Source organism: Magallana gigas, chromosome 2 (genome assembly GCF_963853765.1).
Source record: "Magallana gigas chromosome 2, xbMagGiga1.1, whole genome shotgun sequence".
Lineage (NCBI taxonomy): Eukaryota > Metazoa > Mollusca > Bivalvia > Ostreida > Ostreidae > Magallana > Magallana gigas.
Genome location: NC_088854.1, coordinates 45431835 through 45443435, shown reverse-complemented (window position 1 = coordinate 45443435; position 11601 = coordinate 45431835). Strand labels below are relative to the sequence as shown.

Here is an 11601-nt window from a genome sequence, read left to right as displayed (position 1 = left end):
TATCCAACCCTCAATAAACAAGAGGCCACATGTCCGGTACAAAGACCGGCATGTTTGTTGTTGCTCGCCAGATCAGGCGGACTTTGGACTTTGCAAAAGAAAGCATGACAGTGCTGAAGTGTGGTGCGTTTTTCGCCCTTGGGTGTTTTCTGTCGTACTACCTGGGTCTGTCGTGCACCGTGACCACCCTTGTCGTATTCGGGGTGTACCTTGCAACGGGGGGATGGCGATTTACCTGGGTCGTTATAAACACCCTCCCTAGAGACTTGAAGTAAGTGTTATTAAACTGAAAGCTTAACTATAACTTGATTTATGTAGTAGTACATGAATTTTGCAGGCAGATTGATCCCTAGGAGTTAAATTACAGCAAATTTCAACTATGTTTTTAGGATGATAGCAATTTAATTACTGAATAAAAATCCTCTGCTGTTGAAGATGATACATTTATATAATATTATTATATTTGCTGCTTTGCAGTATACTAGAATTTTATTATGCAAAGACAGATATTAGGTTTTAATTAAGTGAACAAACGTAAGCCATACAAAAAAATGAGTATCATGCCATCATATGTTTATATATGTTTCTGATAGTCGATTTCCGTCGCGTGTGTTTAAATACCCCCAATATGTTGTGATTTTTAAATTACTTACAACACTGGACTTATAGAATCTCCTTTTGTCTCTTTACATCAATACCACACAAGTTATATTATGCTGCTTGAAAAATATGGTAAAAATATTTGTGTCTTCTGCTCACTTTTATGGAAAATGCACTTTTGTATGACATCTTTAAATTACCCTTTATAAGTCTAATTATAGGTAACTATTTATAAATTTTTAGATATTCTTGTGTCAAGGATAATAATTGTTACATTTCAGTTTTTTGTGATATTTAAAAATCACTTTAAGGCTACACCAATATAATTTCTTGTTTGTCAAACCCTGCGTGCATCCAGGAAATTCTGCACTTTTGCTATAATTCTATTTCCGCTTTATTTTTTCGTATTTTTAATAGTTTTAATATATAAATCAGATACAAGTAGAAAAATAAAATCGTCTGCACAAATTTTTTTACATTCTGTCGCAAAATTTTGCATATAATACAAACAAAAATAATTTTATTATTTAATCGCGCGCCCGCTCCTTCCTTTTTTCATTGGATGTCCGACGAACAAGAAATTATATTGGTGTGGCCTAAAACAGGGCAAAATATTTATGGTTTTCGAAATCCATTACTGCAGCCGTTGCCCACAATGAAATTCGCATCATAACTTTATTGTGTGATATCACATAAAATTAAGAATATAATTAAATAATTTCCTCTTTAAGAAACTATTGGAAAATGTGTCAGTTTTAATAATTTTCAATGAATCATAATATCAGAGACATAACATGTTCATTTTCATTGGTCAAATGCTGCATCAAGTTTTCCAGTATTTGTACATAGAAACTGCTTTTGATGTCAACAGTTACTTTGCTTTGCTTTAGTATCAGCTTTTTTCAATGCTATGTCAAAGGTTAATCAAAGTACTGAAGTACTGAAAGCTGGGCTCTTTTTGGTGTGTCTTTATGCATATTGTGTAGTAAAGACTGAAAATCTCTCTCTCTCTCTCTCTCTCTCTCTCTCTCTCTCTCTCTCTCTCTCTCTCTCTCATGCTTTTAATGTCGGCAAAGCATCAGAGAGCGACCAAATTTTGTAAGCGGCTATAAACAAAAAATAAGTCTGTCTAGTAGAAGTTAAAAAGTTCAACAGTTGCTGCCTTGAATTTTGCAACAAGCATTATATATTTAATCCCCGTTTCTTCATCATGCAGCAAAGTAGTTCATGGAAATTCATGCGCATTGTATGTGTCCAAAATGCATAGTAATGTTTTAAAAACACGTTATTAATAAGAAAACTAAAAAAGATAGACAATTCATTCGAAATTAAAAAAAAGAAACAAAATGCCGACACTTTTGACAAAACATGGCTCTTTGTGTAACTATTTGGTATAGCGGAAGCTTTACCTTGACGCTGTTTGGTTTTTTGTTTATTTGTGCTATATATAGTAACATTGGCGATTGGCCTGCCTATAGCCAGGACTCTGCTTTCAGCAGAGCCCGGCTAAAAATTATATGGTTTCAACATTTTTGAATAAAGTTTTAGTCATTAGAGCCAGAGTTTAGTGTTAGACTATCAGAAACCCATGACACCAGGATATATGATTACTGACTATCACCATAAATACCCAACAGAGTTCAAAGGTTACAATTAAGGTTGGCAAAACATTTGGTTGGTTTATCTTTTTTAAAATCATTAATTCTTTGTTTTGTTTTGTTAAGTGCCTATGATATGTTCCAATTATTCCTTAATAGTAAATTTTGTTCTCCTTTTACAGGGCTCTGCAAGTTTTGATAAAACTCAAACTTCAAACAAAGAAATACATTGCCAATGAAACCACAATAGCTGATTTGTTCTCAAAGACAGCTGCCAAGTACCCAAATAAAGACTGCATATTGTTCGAGAAGCAAAAATGGACATACAGAGATGTGGAGATTTATGTGAATCGTGTCGCCAACTATTTTCAAGAGGAAGGCTACCAAAAGGGAGATGTGGTGGCATTGCTGATGGAGAATCGACCTGAATACGTATGTTTCTGGCTGGGTCTGTCCAAAATAGGAGCTGTAGCGGCTCTAATCAACTATAACCTCAGGAATCAGCCACTAGCTCACTCTGTCAAAGCGGCCGAGTCCAAAGGCATTGTGTTCGCAGGAGATATGTCACTTGGTAAATAAAATACGACCAAATATTGACAAGAACAGTAAAAGTTTGAATAAAGTAGTTCATGAACTATGAATTATCTTGACTACTTGTTTTAAATTTTTTTAAGCTTTGGAAGAAATAATGCCAAGTTTGTCCAGAGATTTAAAGCTTTATTGTATTGGAAGTATGGCTAGTTCAGGAATTTCACCTATTTATATGGATCCAATTCTACAAAAGAGTCCAGACTTCCCTCCTAGAAAAGTCAGGGTAAAGTTTACAGGTAAGGAAATGCTATAAAAAGCTATTTTACAAATTGGATGATATGTTAATAAAAAGGGGAGGGGGTAACTCTAGATCTGGATCTATAGTTGAAATTTCAACATACTGGGTGCAATAACTTGTTACAAACATTGCATTAAATGAAAAAATACCATTATAGTTTTTAATGATGGTGAAATTTACCCGATGTTTGCCCTTATGTTTCAGGGAATATAAACAAATGAATGTAAAAAATATTTAATACACTAAAAATACATCTGAATGGATTCTGCAGATAATCTATTTCTCAATATCTAAATTGTCATTTGATTTTAAATAAATTTTTTTCAGATAAGCTTTTTTATGTATTTACATCTGGAACAACAGGTCTTCCAAAGGCAGCTATTATAAGCCATTCAAGGTCAGTTAAAAATATATTAAAACGATTTTGCAAACAGTAAATTTTAATAAAAATTCTAGTCCAATTTATGCACATGTGCATCTTAATTTAATTTACATTTTAAAGACAAAAGTTCCCTAAATCATATTTTTGATACCCTTTCAATTACATTTTAAAAACTTTAGATTTTATCACTGTGTATTTCTGACAGTGGTATAGCAGTATTGATTTTCCCCCTTTCTATCTCTGTACAACACTCAGACTAACTAAGAGCCTATGTTTCCTGTTATGTAGTACATGTATCTTGCTTCAAATTGCACGTAAATGCCTGAAAGGTACAGAGTTCTACTTTTGTATAAAAAGATGAAATCACACAAGGAAATAAATGTTAAAAATTTTAAATCTCCTTTTCCACAAAACTTTTTATAGATTATGCATGTATTTGACGTGATTTGAAGATGAGAGAGAGAGAGAGAGAGAGAGAGAGAGAGAGAGAGAGAGAGAGAGAGAGAGCATCAATTTCATAAACTTTTTTTTACTATTGCACAATAATAAATCCTGTTTACTTAGCATATATGGCTGTTCATTTCCATCTTAAGCCTTTGCTCCACTGGCACTTGGTGTCAGATATGGTTAACCCTAACTGTTCTACCCATTTACAGAAGCTTTTCAGAACCATTATAAATTATTATACTTTTATATTAAATATTGAAATCTGATTGGTTAAGACGCAGTTGATAACCCTTTCTATTACCCTCAGCATAAGCAACACACTTAGCAATGGGTAACACAATGAATTGTTACACGCGCGTAAATTATGCGCGTACGGTTCATCATAGAATTCACGTCATTACTATATAAAAGCAGTAAAAAATTCTCAAAAATTTAGACATTCAGTATAATAAAATAAATAGTGCCTGTTAGGAAGGATAGCAGTGGAAATTGACACCCCAAGGAAACCATTGTCAACCAATGCAAAGCGGAGGTTGGCAATGGTTTCCTCGGGGTGTCAATTTCAACTGTTACCCTCCCAAACAGACACTATTTATATAAATAATGATGAGATTGTAGAGTAAAAAAGAACTATCTATATGTAGTAAGCCACCCTCCTTATATGATCTCTTTTATTTAAAGCTGTGTCTCATAGCATGCGCGGATCCAGAAATTTTTTCCTTTTCCAGGGGGGGTCCGAAGGATAATTGTGTTTGCCAGGGGGGGTCCGAGGCATATTTTCGCGATAATTTTACTATGTAAATTTAATAAATTTTCATTTTCCAGGGGGGGTCGGGACCCCCCCCGACCCCCCCTCTAGATCCGCGCATGTATAGTCATATATTCTTAACCAAATTTACAATGTGTTTTACTCTGTAACAGGTTCAACTACATGACAGTGGCTGTGAACCAGTTCATGAACCTCACTGACGAGGATGTACTCTATGATTGTCTGCCCCTGTACCACACAGCTGGGGGAGTGATTGGGGTTGGTCAGATGATCATAGCGGGGACAACCCTGGTAATTAAGAAGAAGTTTTCAGCCAGTCGATTCTGGGATGACTGTGTTGAGTACAAGTGCACTGTAAGTACATGTACATGCTACTTATTTAAAAAATGTTAACCAGTATTCCCCCTTTAAGAAGGTGACATTATTTCTTTGATCATATCAGCTTGTGGAGGTTTAATTGACGTTATGTTGTCCCACTATTAGTCTTAGGTTTTGACAGTAACAGCTGAATGTCATACTATTACCGATAAATTGCACATTGCCATTTTATAACTCATATAGATTGTTAATGTCAAATTTCACCAGTTTTATGAATGTACCCATGTCAAATATTTTCGTTCATATATCTTTGGAAAGGTAACAAACCGATGTGTTTCAAATTCTTGGTACATGTAGTATTACTTGTTAATGGCTGTTATATTGTAGGCTGGTCAGTACATCGGAGAAATCTGTCGATACCTCCTGGCCCAGCCCGTCAAACCAGCTGAGACCCAGCATAAGGTCAGGGTCATGTTTGGGAATGGCCTGAAACCTCAGATATGGGCGGAATTTCAGAAGAGATTCGGAGTGGCACAGATGGGAGAATTCTACGGAGCCACCGAGGGAAACTGTAACACTAGTAAGTCCCCTTAAGTCCCAAATTGTTGGAATATGTTATATTCATATCCATTCATTAACTGTTCATTATGAATTACTGCATATTTCAATTATTCAGTTATCTTTTATTTCATATGTGGCAATAAGGGCTATAAAGAATATTTCACAATATTTTTTTTATTTTAGTTAATCCTGACAACAGGGTTGGAGCAGTGGGTTTCACAACAATGATTGCGCCCGCTTTATACCCTATTACACTGATCAAAATAGATGAGAGAACAGGAGAGCATATAAGAGACCGGAACGGTGTGTGTATCAGGGCCAAACCAGGTGAGGCTAGTAAATTTACTGGTCCATAAATGGATGTAATTATTCCAAACCCGCATTAAATGTTTGTATGTGTAGGAATGGAGCTAATCACATGAAAAGAACTTATTTTCATTAAGTCGGGACCTTTATGAATACTACCGGGTATTAAACTGGACATGCAGAAAGCTACGTAAACAATTCTACTTTTAATATTTTGACCCATGTACATTACTGTCAATATTTTAAATGATATTGAAAATTGTCAAAGCTGATTTTTTTTTCAATCTGGAAGGTGAGCCTGGAGAACTGGTGGGTAAAATTGTAAAAGGCGATGCCCTGCGAGAATTTGACGGCTATGTCAATAAACAGGCAACTGATAAGAAAGTGTGCTCTGATGTTTTCAGAAAGGGAGACCAAGCTTTTCTAACAGGTGAAAATTCATTACAATCTGTGCCAAGTGGACTTTGCTGTTGAAATTTAGCAATACTTTTGAAATTAAGGTTAAAACATGCTTTGCATCTATTTGTACTATCTGTACTTTGATTCTCTTGTAGGTGACATACTGATGATGGACGAATTTGGATACTTTTATTTTCGTGACAGAACAGGGGATACGTTCCGCTGGAAGGGAGAGAATGTCTCGACCAATGAGGTGGAGGCTGTTATAAGCAACATCATCAAACTGAATGACGCTGTGGTGTATGGAGTAGAAATCCCAGGTAACCAAGAACAAGATGTTCTTATTTCTCTCTGTATTTTTTTTATGTATATGAAAAGTTCATTTTGGGGTTATTTTATACTTAATTATTATTAATACTGAATAATTATTAATGATTGAAATTATAGATTCATATATGATAGGACATTGGGGGAAAATAGTGTACTGTCCAAACATTAGTCAGTCATAAACATTATTTTTAATTAATTTCTTTTCAATGATGAAATAGGACTGGAAGGAAGAGCTGGAATGGCAACCATAGTGGATGAAACTAACTCCTTAGATCTGGACCACCTCCACTCGGCTCTACAAAAGTCACTACCTGCCTATGCGAAACCTCTTTTCATTAGAATAAAAAAATCTGTAGATACAACAGGTATGTTTTTCTTCAAACCAAAGTTCATGATTTAGAATCTTCAAGATTTTACTGTTAACCGTTTAGATTGATACCGTAATAGGTATTGCAAATTCAAAAATAAAAAAATGTGTCATATGAAGAAAAAAACAAGGTCTATTTTTTGAATTATTATTCTATACATCTGCAAATAAATGGACTGGTAACTGAACTATATATATTTTTCATTGTTTTCTTGGGTTTTTCAGGCACCTTTAAATTGAAAAAGGTAGATTTGCGGAAAGAAGGCTTCGATCCCAGCATTGTAAAAGACCCTCTATATTGTTTGATCTCTGGAAGATACCAACCAATCACAGAACAAGTGTATAATGATATATGCAGCGGGAAAATTCGACTATAGACTGGTCAAAAGGTTTATTTATTGAGAGACTAGCACAAGTTATGTTTATGAATAAATGATACTCAAAAAGGGCAGATACTATGTAAAGGTTCTTTATTTTCTGTCAATTATGGACGTGACAGTATGTAACATTATATCAGACATCAAAATAATGTGAATTTGAAAGATGATATTCTGACAAATATTTTCTGAAAATCAGAATTTTATCTAGATGTACACACTATCAAGTTTTGAGAAAGACTCGAAATCATTCAAATCTTTGTACAAGATATCTATATCGTGAATATTTATTGTTTTGGGTTGTACTGACTAGGGAATGGAATGTGATACTTAAAGTTCCTCCTCTTTTTACCTGACCATTCCTTGTTTTTATTCCAAATGCTGGTTAAATGTGTCCAAATGGAATTGTACATCCATGTATTTCAAGTTTACATGTATTAAATCATAACTATGAATTGATTTGGCAGCAGGCTAAAGCCTATATGAACTTGTCTATTTAATGTCTGAAATCAAATTACATGTATGACAAAACCATTGGATTTATTGATTGTTGTTGAAAATTCATTGATCTTTTAATTGGTACATCTGTAAATGAAAAATCAAATAAATTATTCAATGCCAGAATTTTTGCTTTAGAATTTTAATTTGAAGTTAAATTAAAGCCAATATCCAATATAAATGACTAATTTTGTCCTGTTATAAATTAATGATTTCATCTGTGTATTATTAGAAACTGTATATAGGGAAATATTTGCCACCGTTTTATTTTCGCCCCTTTTGCCCGTTGTCAGCATGCGAATTTAAGACTTGGCGATTTCCAATGTCTCAAATTATCTCTATTAAACACAGCTGTTTCTGGGTAAATGCAAAACGAGGCGAACCTGTTTGTAAGTGTAGAGGGACGAAAATTGCACGGGCGAAAATAACCCTGTATACAGTATATGAAAGCAGCCTGCAATAAATAACTGCATATATGTAGATATAGAATATTTAACCACAACTGGTCTTTATAAATGAACTTCAGTGCAACCTTCGTCGACAAATCAATCATTTTCTCTGTCGAGTTTAAAAGTATCCAAATCAATTGCACAATGAACATTGTCATAAATGCTCGTCTTAGAAGACGACATTGATATCTTATCAAAGGTTATAGGTCGTCTGGCGGACGGATAAACGAGAGGTGTTGGTTCGAATGTCTCGTCGAAAGAAGGTTTAGATCGAAGAGACCGCTGGTTTTCTATCATCAGTGGCATGGATTCTATTTGATTATCGTAATCTCTTTCTTCAAAGCTAGATCGGAATCCAGATTTGCTTTGCGGGATGTTATTTTGTTGCTGTTGTTGCAGTTGGTGGTGGTGGTGGTGGTGGTGGTGGTGTTGTGGGATTGGTGGTTTCTGGTTTTGCGGCTTCAGCGTGCTATAAGGCGTTGGTTGCGAAAAATCAGTTGAAAACGCAAACAAACGTTGCACAATGGGCGGCCCTTGTTGATAATCTTGATGTCTTGGGTTATATGTTGAATATATAGAATTAAATCTGTTATTTTCCCGAGCCGCAGTTCCATTTCCTGGAGTTGTCCTATCCTTGGCACTGAAATTTGCATTCTGCGATGCATAACCACCAAGGGTCACAAATTTCTTGGGCGCAGTACGACCGTTATGGACGCTTGATGGAGAGGGTGGCGGTTTTCTGTCAATACAAGCGTATGTTGGAATTGAACCGGAGTCTCGTTTGCTGTTTGAAGAGGTGGTGGCATCATTCTAGAATACAACGAAAGGCATTACAACATTAGTAAGCTGTTTATATGTTTACTTGCTTGAATGTTAAAATATTCACTAAAAAAAAGTAATAAATGTATATTAAGTAAAATATAATGTAATGTGCATGGGAATAAATATGTGCTTTAATTTTTGTTTGTCATACTTAAAATAGTTGAATAATCTTCTAGGTTTTGGATACATATAGCAATTGTATGCCTTGCTAAATTGTCAACGGAAAAAGTCAGCGCTTTTATAGTTCGCATTGGTTGAGGAAATTATACCCCAAGAGACGAACGTAAATGTGTACAAGTGTACAATGTATGTGCATGTATCTATGTCAAACCAACAAGTAAAAAATCTGTTGGTAGTACTTAATGCAAAAAAAAACAAAGATATTAAACTTTTGTGTAGTTATGTCATTTAAAAAAATCCTGCAATACTATGAAACTTGTACATTTTTAAGAACAATACATGTACTTGATATGGTCGTCTCCCCTACATTCATAGAACTCTATAACATGTATACTTGTATCTGAAAAAAAAAATCTGCTTTAATTTACCTTTTTTGCATGTGCAAGAATTCTATACCTCATGTAACATCATATTTTTTGAGAGGGGAATTTGAAATTTTCATTGCATGCGTAGATTCAGAAAAATTTTCCAGGGGGGGGGGGGTGTCAAAATTGAAAGTTGGGGGGGGGGGGCTACACTAATCATCAGAAATCTTGACACCAAATCATGAAATTCCTAATCAGTGTGTGTGTGTGGGGGGGGGGGGGGGGTCCGAGGCATATTTGCGATAATTTTACAATGTAAATTTAATAAATTTTCATTTTCGGGGGGGGGGGGGGGGGGTTCAGGACCTCCTCTAGATCCGAGCATGCTTTGGTTGAATATTAAACCTATTCCTCAAGTTGAAACTGACGCTTAATGATATGAATAGGATATCGTTTTTTAAATTAATTCTGTAGTTAATGAAATTGATCCCCAAGAACTTTTGGATCTTCCGAGGGATCACTCCCAAAAACAGACACTATGTTAACATTAATTATATCGACTGTATATATAGCTATTTCGTATTACACAATTGTATCTAAATTCAAATCAGAATCCCAATGCTCTCCCAACAGGCGCGTAGCTTTGGGGTTGGGGGGGGGGGCTGGTGTGTGTGTATGTTTTTTTTAGATCGTATTTTTCCTTTAGAAAAATAAACATACTAGACATGCACTTAGTTTAGTATAAATCGATGCGAACAGACGTGCCTGATATGATTAATGATATATTCCTGATTTAAAATGAACTTATTATTACATATCTTAATCGCAAGTAAGGCTAACTAGTATGTGTTATTTATAAGGGCCTATATCGTAAGTAACTTACATCGTGGGTTTGAGTGGATTCGTCTTTGACGTACATCACAAAACAGGCGTGTAAACATAGCAATAAACAGGACAGAATGAGAAGCAGACCAAAACCGAAAACTATCGCTCCACCTATGGTCAATGCAGGACTGAAAAAAATAAAAGACTGTTGATTACTCTCTCTCTCTCTCTCTCTCTCTCTCTCTCTCTCTTTCTCTCTCTCTCTCTCATAAACATATAAATACCTCCCAATAGCCAAGAGCACGATACCGACGAACACAGACACAGAGGCCAGAGCTAGGATCGCCACCACCGCTCTTGAGGGTATCAGCCATTGGTGGAAGTTCTTGTAAATCCGTGTTCCCCCCATGTCTATTACTACAGCGCAACACTCCGATAATTTCTTCAGGTCAAAGCATGAGCAACCACAAAAATGAATCGAGAAAAAAAAATCTTTGGAAAAAATTGTGATTAAAAACTCAGGTAAACATATACTCCCAATAATTATATAGAATAGTAGTAAGAGGTTGCATAACCCCAGTATTTACATTTTCAATGAGAGCATTCCACAAGGCACCCAACTAGACATTCTGCTAGTGAGCTGTTTTCACTGACACACCAAAAACCAGGCATCGCTCTTCTTTTGAAGATTACATATTGTGATGTGATATCATTGATGCGCTTTATCCCTCCATCCAACTCCAAGAATTTTTCTCTGGCACAAACACACGTGTACCATATAATAAAGTCTCGTGTGCTTGTCTACAAAGCTGATTATGAGGAGTTTTGCGAATGTTACACATTACACCGGTTAAAGGTACATGAGTATGAGTTTTTTGTTCAATATCATGAGTATACACTGATAGAAAATTAAAAAAAATAAAACATTCGCTTGCATGGTGTATTTTTGAGAAATGAGAAGCAAAAGGCAGTTGAAAGTAACATAAAGAAAAAGAAATGAAAGAATTTAGCTTAGACGCCATATCAAGTCGTTTTAACAAAGTGCAGCTGCTGTCTGAAAATAATATCAACGCAAATGACACAATGAGAAAAGAAATGGAATTTCACGTATATTTTGCCTCACAATATTGTTGATTTTTTTTTCTAAAAATGACCATTTTCATATTGAGTCAAACAAACAGAAGTTTTCTGGACCTAATTTAAACATTTGCAACCCTTTACTGGTTTTTCTATCTTTTT

The 11601-nt window shown here is 35.1% G+C and overlaps 2 protein-coding genes across 3 annotated transcripts; one reads left to right on the top strand and one right to left on the bottom strand.

Annotated features, from left to right (window-relative positions):
• The first annotated feature begins 29 nt into the window (after window positions 1-29).
• On the top strand, window positions 30-7907 carry LOC105319211 (long-chain fatty acid transport protein 4). The gene is made up of 11 exons (XM_011416638.4): window positions 30-271; window positions 2381-2769; window positions 2873-3025; window positions 3355-3424; window positions 4778-4979; window positions 5331-5523; window positions 5688-5831; window positions 6103-6240; window positions 6365-6529; window positions 6758-6904; window positions 7132-7907. The coding sequence occupies exons 1-11, from the start codon at window positions 30-32 to the stop codon at window positions 7281-7283; spliced, it is 1995 nt and encodes a 664-aa protein (XP_011414940.3). The 3' UTR covers window positions 7284-7907.
• LOC105319215 (uncharacterized) lies at window positions 7542-11226 on the bottom strand. 2 transcript variants are annotated; one of them, XM_011416646.4, is made up of 4 exons: window positions 10950-11226; window positions 10647-10804; window positions 10421-10550; window positions 7542-9040 (listed from the first exon to the last, which is right to left on the bottom strand). In XM_011416646.4, the coding sequence occupies exons 2-4, from the start codon at window positions 10769-10771 to the stop codon at window positions 8327-8329; spliced, it is 969 nt and encodes a 322-aa protein (XP_011414948.3). In that variant the 5' UTR covers window positions 10772-10804; window positions 10950-11226; the 3' UTR covers window positions 7542-8326. The 2 variants fall into 2 exon arrangements, with proteins under 2 accessions (XP_011414948.3, XP_034301384.2); XM_034445493.2 differs by having other exon boundaries at window positions 10647-11226.
• Between the last annotated feature and the right edge of the window lie 375 nt (window positions 11227-11601).

Bases quoted from the DNA above. Each gene is read 5' to 3' on its own strand.
- LOC105319211 (XM_011416638.4), top strand. From the start codon at position 30: ATGTCCGGTACAAAGACCGGCATGTTTGTTGTTGCTCGCCAGATCAGG. The intron at 3,425-4,777 runs GTCAGTTAAAAA...ACTCTGTAACAG, and splicing joins GCTATTATAAGCCATTCAAG to GTTCAACTACATGACAGTGG. The intron at 6,241-6,364 runs GTGAAAATTCAT...ATTCTCTTGTAG, and splicing joins AGACCAAGCTTTTCTAACAG to GTGACATACTGATGATGGAC.
- LOC105319215 (XM_034445493.2), bottom strand. From the start codon at position 10,771: ATGGGGGGAACACGGATTTACAAGAACTTCCACCAATGGCTGATACCC. The intron at 10,551-10,646 runs GTATTTATATGT...TATTTTTTTCAG, and splicing joins GTGCTCTTGGCTATTGGGAG to TCCTGCATTGACCATAGGTG. The intron at 9,041-10,420 runs GTAAGTTACTTA...GTTGTATTCTAG, and splicing joins AATCCACTCAAACCCACGAT to AATGATGCCACCACCTCTTC.